The sequence below is a fragment of the Colias philodice genome, chromosome 6 (genome assembly GCF_061535455.1).
Source record: "Colias philodice isolate Cphi_HAF_F1 chromosome 6, ilColPhil1 Martin Lab GWU primary, whole genome shotgun sequence".
NCBI classification, from domain to species: Eukaryota; Metazoa; Arthropoda; class Insecta; order Lepidoptera; family Pieridae; genus Colias; species Colias philodice.
Window position 1 is genome coordinate 4838745 of NC_143091.1, and position 9369 is coordinate 4848113.

At 31.5% G+C, this 9369-nt stretch overlaps 1 protein-coding gene across 7 annotated transcripts in view; it reads right to left on the minus strand.

The window, feature by feature from the left end:
- LpR1 (Lipophorin receptor 1) overlaps positions 1–8162 on the minus strand; it is a 179356-nt gene extending 171194 nt beyond the window's left edge. For 2 of the 7 annotated variants that reach the window (XM_089696266.1, XM_089696273.1), the window contains exon 1: positions 7797–8161. In XM_089696266.1, the coding sequence (XP_089552392.1) occupies positions 7797–7932 (136 nt within the window). In that variant the 5' untranslated portion in view covers positions 7933–8161. Of the gene's footprint in view, positions 1–7796 lie in introns of all 7 variants that reach the window. The other 5 variants (XM_089696265.1, XM_089696263.1, XM_089696264.1 and 2 more) reach the window with 3 other exon arrangements.
- Between the last annotated feature and the right edge of the window lie 1207 nt (positions 8163–9369).

A 9369-nucleotide genomic window follows, 5' to 3' on the forward strand; every position in this document is an offset into this window, starting at 1 on the left:
GCGGTTGCCTCAAGAAATCATCGATAACATAATCTGTAGCATGCCCAGACGAATGGAAACCGTAATCAGAGCAAGAGGGGGAAACACTCGTTATAAATTTTGCTTTAATTTTATTGTTAAATCATTTTAATGCTTACTTTTTTATTGTTTGTGATGGTTGATAATCACCTGAAAATTTCACTTATTTCAAATTTCTTTATTTTTCAATAAAAAATAACGAAGACTTTTCAAAGTCGTTGTTAAAAGATGTTAATCAATTTGTTATTTTGTGTCTAATTTCATTTTCGTCAAATATATGCGTTATTATCTCATAATCTCACTTTTTTTTCTGTTCCGCTAATTGTGCCGGTGTGTATATAATGAAGCACATAATATAGTGCCAATTTTGTATTATAATCTTCATTGGGTAGAGTAAATTATAATGAAATCTTAAATCATTTAAGGATTACAATAATTTAATAAAACTTATATATATATTTCTGCACCTGACTTACATGTACGTATATACGTACCATGTGTACACGTACACAAATTGAAACTAATTCGTCTTAAATTTATGCTTTATTGACATACAATACAATCAATAGTGATTGAGGTCTCTGTTTGGACTGACGTCATAATTCATGGTTGGACAAAACATTTGCTGAGGCTGTTGAATTGTCTATGATTGATTAAATATTAGTAACTTCCTCATATATTCACGCTCAAAATGTACAAGGTAATATGAAAAAGTAACGTAATGATCAATATAACGCCATGTTAAATAAGTTTTCTTGGAGAACACCGTTTCGTGATAGTAGAGACAATTAAAAACCACGATACCATAACAAGAGGGCGAACTTTTCTCATATCAGATCTTTTCTGCTAACACGGAAAGTTTTCGTGTCAGTATTGTCGGCACAACGTACATAAAACTTGAAGTATAAGAAAAGCAAAGATTGTAACGCCATATAAAACGAGATTATTAGCAACGTGTTTTATATTAAAGAAAGTCTGTTATTCTAAATTAATAACGTAATTGCTAGTATACCTAATTAGCTTATCTAGGTGATAATTTATAAAGAACTAGCGGTCCGCCCCGGCTTCGCCCGTGGTACATATTTCGCAATAAAAGGTAGCCTATGTTCTTTCTCAGGGTCTAAAGATTATCTGTGCCAAATTTCATCAAAATCGGTCCAGTAGTTTATGCGTGAAAACCATACATACATACAAACCTTTCCTCTTTATAATATTAGTATAGATAGACATTAGAAGATACTAGACGCATACTATCAAACATAAAGAATAGACATTAGAAGATACTTGACGCGTACTATGAAACAATCTTCATTATCTCATACAGGTTTAAATTCTGAAATACCACATCTTCTTATATATAAAAATGAATCGCAAAATGTGTTGGTAAGCGCATAACTCGAGAACGGCTGAACCGATTTCGATAATTCTTTTTTATTATATTCCTTGAAGTACGAGGATGGTTTTGTGTAGAGAAAACGTAAATATGTACCACGGGCGAAGCCGGGGCGGACCGCTAGTTTATAATATAAAGGCTCATCAAAGATTTAATACTCGCTCCTTCTCTACCCATATTAACTGGCCGGCCATCGACTCTCAAACTTAATAACAACAGTCCGAAGACCCGAGGTCAACTTCAAGATTCCAATAGGAATGGGCAGAGGTTCTTAATTGTACTAGTTAACCAGTGTACACATGAAAGTCTTCAGATATCTAGTTTCAAAATTACTTTTTGCCCTAAGGGCACCAAAGTGTTGTAGGCAGTCATCAATTGATTACAATTAAATATTTCTTTACGTAGAAATGTACACTGTAATTAGATAACTACTAGCTTACCGCCCGCGACTTCGCCCGCTTTGTCAAAAACCTAATAAATTATATACTAAAACCTTCCTCTTGAATCACTCGTTCTATTAAAAAAACCGCATCAAAATCCGTTGCGTAGTTTTAAAGATTTAAGCATACATAGGGACAGAGAAAGCGACTTTGTTTTATACTATGTACTATGTAGTGATAGTGATTACTAGCGTAGTATATGCTTTACTCGAGAAAGATTTGAAAATAGAAAAAATAGTTTCATAATTAAGTTATTCGAGTACCAACATACATTCCAATATTTCCTCGTTATAATATTAGTGTAAGTGCTTACGAAGGTTATAATAATTAATATCAATCAATACATTGTTTATATTCAAGGAAACTAACTAATATACCACATAGCATGTACCAATAAATTAATTCGAATTATTCAGAAGTGATGGCAGAAATATTTTAACTCCATATTAAATCAATATGAAATTATTTGTACAGTTTATGTAAGAACCAACTTCAACGGCAAACCAATGAACAACTTCAACTGAAACCTAATCTTATCTCATTATACAGGTTTATCACCAAAAAGGCTATTCCAATTTTTATTGGATATAATAAAAGGTAGCTCATTTTGTTATAAGTAAGTAAGGTTTTATTATTATTATTTTGTGTTGATAACATTTACTCATTTAATCCGTCAAGAATCACCGAACACTTGTTACCAAAAATATTATTAATTCAGAATACGTATATTTTAATGAACACTGTTCCTCATATAATAAACAGTCAATTCATATCTTTGAATTATAAATTCCTGGTAAGTAATTATTCTCTCCTAAGTCTAAAGGAACGGGACTCTGCAATCATCTATTCTCGTCTTCATCTCAATCACAATAGAACTGTTGTTTACACTTGGGCTTATTGGTTTCCTGTTATATTATATGTTCTAAGCATTGCGTGGAAATCATTTTAATAAACGGTATTCCATTGGCACTCTCGGTATGGAATTCCAAATTGTTTTCTAAGAATCTATACTCATTAAAATATATCGAGCCATTTGTCGTAAAATATTAGAACACCTTTTTACTCAATAGTGTGCAACTAAACTACTAATAAAGTCAAAAAATAATCATGATTTACAATCTCTGCAAATTTGCAAACTCGAAACCATTTTTACTCCGCTTGCGAAAAACGAAAATCGTGAATGGAAGTTACCACGTAAGTCTGGGACAATTAAACTCATTTTATACGAGCTACTTCGATCGTACGGGTAAAATAAAGAATTGATGTGCAAACTTTGATATCCTATTTTGCCTATTTACCTATGGGATTAATTTCGTAGATTCCGGCATTCCGGAAAATGGTTAAAAACCTTCATCAATACTTAATGATTGTTTTCCAAGTGCTCGGTCAACGTCTAATGAAGTCAGTATTGTTTTCCCTGAAATAATTAATTTCAATATTTACATTTTGAAGAGAAGAAGTACTATTTAATGTCATTTACACACACTATAGCCTAGTCATATCGTTTTCAGAATATGTACGTAAATTTTCTCGCGCTACGCGTGCTTGATAGAATATGTGTGAAGTGTCGATTGTTATGATCACACAATGCAACTCTCTACATAATATGTACTTATCATTAATAATCTTGAAAAGCATCTCTCCCATCAAAACTTAATAATTATATATTATATTATAGTTTATAGAGCGCTTAGTTATTTTTTCTCGATGCTCGTGTTCAATAATAATTCATACTGCGCAGTATTGTTAATGAAACTTGTCAGAAGTCTTAACAAAGTTGTTTATTCCAAATAAAAAAGCGGATCAATTCACGAGAATTAATTTCTGTATGCAAAGTCCACAAGTGAGATGCAACGGAGACGGCTGAAACGTCACCAGGAGAATTAAACGGAACAACTTCCAAACAAGGCGAGTGAATCCAACGATATAACCATGTGAAACTTCTATCTAAGTTTATCTTCAACTTGGTAGCAATGTTAGTCTTCGTTTAATATTAATTTGATAATTAAATCGTGATATACTGATAGAAGGATTGAGGGAAGGTACCTAATTGATCGTTTATTGAGCGGAAATATAATCATTTATATTATGATTTGTGACTACATAACAAATAGGTTAGGTTATAGGTTGGTAGTTGGTACACAAAAACTTCAGTCCGTAATTTTTATGCTGTTTTATTGTTGGTACTTTATTTTAGTTGCACGAGAACAGCAATCAAATGAAAACTACTGAAGTTTGTAATGACTGGTTTCTAAACTTTGTTGTATTTGTTTTTATTTCATTAATTCCTAGTTATTATGACCTACTAGGTAAATTTTCGAATTTTCGAATTTCCGCTTTCAGGAAATTTCCAGAAAGAGGAAATCAAATTCGTTCGATGTATCAATGTTTTTTTTATTTCCAATTTTAATTTAATAATGAACCCAATTTCTACCACAATATGAAAGCTTCAGCAAAATAACAGGCGAGTACGTATGACAAGTGCAATTCGTTTTTTCATTTTTCACAAAAATGACGCCTCCTTCGGATACAAAGCCGTTTTATAGCCTCACAATGGGATTGTGTTCTTTCATCTACGGGCCTTTATAGCCCACCCGTCAGCTGCGGCATGCCAAAATTGAGACAGTTATAACTATGTACATTACCCCGCAATATTTAATAAAGCAATTTTATGACGCAGCAGAATTAGTTGTTCGCTCGGATTAAAAGCAAAAATTATTACATCATGAACTGGAAATGCAGCATAATTTCATCTAAATTACATCGTAAACAAACACCTAAATATAGACCTCGCGAAAATTGGCTGAAAGCCACTGAATGATTGAACTTTGTTCTGTTTCAGGAAAACGTCACTTTCGATTGATGTCTACTCAATTGGAAGATCTCTGTTTTTGGCGTTAGACAAGAAAATACATAATATGTATAATAACGTATTTCTAATTTGTTTTTGTACTTTATATTTATTACCTAGCTATACTATTAAGTATTCTGTGATCTTGTTATAAAAATACTACATATTACGTGCGTGATACGATATGAAATAGTTGAAACAACCTAGGTAGTGTTTGTGTAGTGATTAAAGTTTGTATAAATTATTTAGAACTAATACCGAAAAGTTGCATTCGTTTATAATTTAGATAAAACATAAATTCTTGTCAGGCTACATTATTTATTGAGCAAACTCCATTAAAATTATCATTCTATTTAATATTCATATTCTATTCGAGGACATATTGGCAAGAATCATAAATCGCATTCTAAAATACACATACGAACCTACAGTATTCATTCAACGCATATATATATAAAAAAAACAAAATTTAACAAAGCATGTACGTTCAGTTCAAGATATCTCATAATAAATTTTATAGGATCTCTCTGACATGTAATAAATTAAAATTTATAATTAATATAATCATTCAGCATTTACTTACTGACGAAGTGGACATAACAAGATAAGCATTCCACTGATATGGGCTAATTTTATAGTAAACTAGCGGTCCACCCCGGCTTCGCCCGTGGTACATATTTACGTTTTCTCTACATACAAACCATCCTCGTACTTCAAGGAATATAATAAAAAAAGAATTATCGAAATCGGTTCAGCCGTTCTCGAGTTATGCGCTTACCAACACATTTTGCGATTCATTTTTATATATAAGATTTTGCAATACATGAAAATATACGTACAGTGTATATTAGTATCAGTTCGGTTACATATTACGACAAAATTGTAAATCATTAACAAAAAATCGTAACCATTTTTTTATATCTTGTGTTTTAATCTTATTTATTTTGAGTGGAGACAAATTATTGTCCCTGCAAAGCTTTATGCCTCCAGTTACAGAATACGCTTAAAAACAAAACTGAGCACTTAATTTATTATAAAAACATAGTTATATATTTTAACTCATGATTGCGTTGTTGTGTTGAACCTTGAAAAACGTTAATAAGGAAGATAAAAGATTACATTAATTAACAATAAAAACAACTATGAAAAAACGAAGAGACTAAACGGAGAATGTTAATATTTATCTTAGGGTCTTCTGCGATAGTAGGAAGTTTCTCCCCACAGTTCCTTTATGTTTGTTAAATATTTAAGTCGGTTAAAAATAGCTTTAGTTTCATTTTTTAATTATTTCTGGGGTTCGATCGCAGAATTATTTATTTATTTATATTTATGTGTAAAATTATAAGCACGTCCGCGTCGTAAATTTTGATGATCATACGATTTAGGTAGGTATGTTATGTGAAGAAAAGGAACGTCAGCTGATGTTATCAACACTGATTCTGAACATTAAAATTTTAACGAATTTTGGATAAATGTCGGAAATATAATAATGTTTATTTGACAAAGCATTCGTTTATACATTGGTACGGTCGGTACTATGTCATACCTATACCTTACTAGGTAATTTGTTATTGATTGAATTATAGGCAAATGATAAAGTTAAACAGAAGAATAATTATACCTACATATTATCTATTAATTTAACGTCAATTGGTTTTAAAGTTGTAAACTTAACACAATGTTATCGTTTTGTATCTTATCAAAACATATAGTTACGCCGCTAATTGATTAAAATAAATGATGAATGTTCATTTTAAGAAAAACTATGAATCATTTACAAAATTTATGAATAGGTATGTAGGTAGTAATTGTAAGGTAAATATTATAGGTAGGTTGATAGTTAGGTAGGTTATAAATTTGTAATATAAATGTTATAGGAAAACATGAAAACTAAAGCCTTAGTTTTTCTTCGAATTCGTTAGTAGGTTATTACCTACATTAGGTACATACCTACCTACATTATTAGCACCACAGCAAAGTGCAAGTTACGTTCAGAAGGTATCTGTTTATTTCCAAAATTAGAGTAATTAAAAATAGTGTTAGTATAGTTGCCATACGTACGTCTATACTAATATTATAAAGAGGAAAGGTTTGTATGTATGTATGTATGGTTTTCACGCATAAACTACTGGATCGATTTTGATGAAATTTGGCACAGATCAATCTTTAGACCCTGAGAAAGAACATAGGCTACTTTTTATTGCGAAATATGTACCACGGGCGAAGCCGGGGCGGACCGCTAGTATTTTATAAACAAACAGTTTAGGTATAACATTACCTACGTTTAGAAAACAGCATGAGCTTGATTTTCTCTTCTTCTTTTTTGTTGCCCGTATCAATTATGTACTTATAACATTACCTACGTTTAAAAAAACAGCATGTAGACTTCTTCTTTTTTGTTGCCCGTATCAATTATTGACATTTAAATGAGGAAAATTGATTGATATTTATGATTAATATTAGATAATAAATGAAATAACCTAGATATAAACATGAAAAACTTCAGGTGATAACAGCGGTCAAAAATATATGAAAATAAAATAATAGGTAAGTACATAAATATTATTTTAATAAATTCATTAAAAATTTAGGGTCTTTTAACTTATTAATAACAAAATAACATTTCACTCTGAATCTCGTATTAGTTATGTCATTCCGTAGCTATAGGTGGCGTGACATTGGTACAGCTAGATAATGGTTTGCCTTATCTGTTTCCGACACAGTTTCCGATAATCTTATTTACTTCATAGAAAAAAAAATAGTAAACAATAGTAAATAATGCAATGCTTTAAAAACCTGTTTTAAAAAGCAGCAAGCAGAGAACGTAATAAACCAGTTAAAAATAAATACAATTAACTCGTGACCAATGCTACAAAAACAAACACAACAAAGCTTAAACCTCAAAGGATACGCATTGGAATTTTAACTTTGAAAACAATGAAACGAATCAGCCATACTTAATAATATATTGTACAGAATTTAATAGGTAAATAACCACAATTAATATAGAAAAGAATACATGCAGCTATAAACATTAAAATCAGTAACATTTAAAGGATCACGTCATTCAACTTATTAAAATTCTAACACTTACTCGTTGTTACAGCTCCAGTTGTATTTGAGCCTGATACTCCAAAAACATTAATGTACATAACACAAATAAATATACACCACCACATATTGGAACAATATTTGGGGGCTGCCCGTCGACAGCCCACCAAAAAGAACATTATTCGTTCTTAGATAAACTTTCGTTTTTGACAGCACACAAGAATCACACAAATAAATCCAAAAACTGTAAGCAGTATTGCGTTTTCAATAATAATACTCGTCTATACAACAAATGTCACTGTTGTGTATATAATTTATCACACAATTATAATGATAAGTATTCACGATATATTTTGAGGTTATTTTTACGTGCCACTAGTGCGAGCGCGATGGCGAATGTCGATTGTCTTGTCGTAGGAGACAGGCAGGTGTGAGATGGGTGCCGGTCCTGCCTCTAGATGGCGATAGCGGCGCACGCGTGACGTAGTTCAGTTTTGGCGGACGGCAAATATACACTGTCAAGTGCAGCGGCGCTGTACTGTTAATTTCGTCGTGACTCGTGAGCATACTCACTGAATTATTGATATTAGGATGTGAATATATACCTTTTTATTAATTCAGAATTTCTTGAATAATTCTTAAGTTTTTACTCATCTTTCAAGTGGTAACTACTGTCCTTTACTGAAAATTACAGGCGAAAAAATTGATAGAATTTATTACATAAAATACTATAGAATATATTATGTACTTACTAATATTTACTATAGAACTCATTGGTTGTATGATATTTTTAATTTTTATTTTTATTTTAAAATTCTGGCATTAATACTTACCTAACAATACATCCTATTTTTTTACCAAATGATTTATTTACTAAAATAAATTGATTGCTCATATTTTTATCGCGTATTTCCAATCTTATTTATTCCAGTGTTAGAACGCAATGGACTGTGAAGATCAATCTGTGTAATCCAACCCTTACGCGGGGTAGCATTGCGCGCGCATCGCCCGCGTCCTACTGGAGGCGCGGGGGGCGTGGCTCCCACACGCACGTACACTACGCAACCAGGAGCTGTGATGCTGACTGTCGTTTATTTTATCTGTAAATTAAATAATAATAGTTTAATAAAACTAAAAAAAACACGCTTTTTATAGAAAACCGAACTAAAAAATAGAAAATTTTATCAAATTAGTGTATTGTCATCGGTCCTCAATAAATCTACAAAGTTTGAACGAAATCTGGCCGTTTAAAGTGGCTCAAAATCGCGCCCAAAGAAGTCGGTTACAAACATACAAACATACAGGTGAAGCTAATATAAAGCGTGTAAAAAAAAGTTTGACAGTTACGTGGTGCCAAATAGAAATAAGTTGAATTGATTTGCACCATTATGCCCATAGTTAGGAAGATCATATTTTTCATAATTAATAATTATCAAAACAGAAAAAATCTTAGTTTCAATTTTCTAAGTGCGATTTATGATTTGCTTGCATATTATATCTCTACAGACCGTTTTAAGCATATTATTTCTTATCTGTGTACACACGCCACTCAAAATTATGAAAGGCGATGCAAATTTTCCGTCATTTTATTAAACGGGATAATAATTGTACCTAAG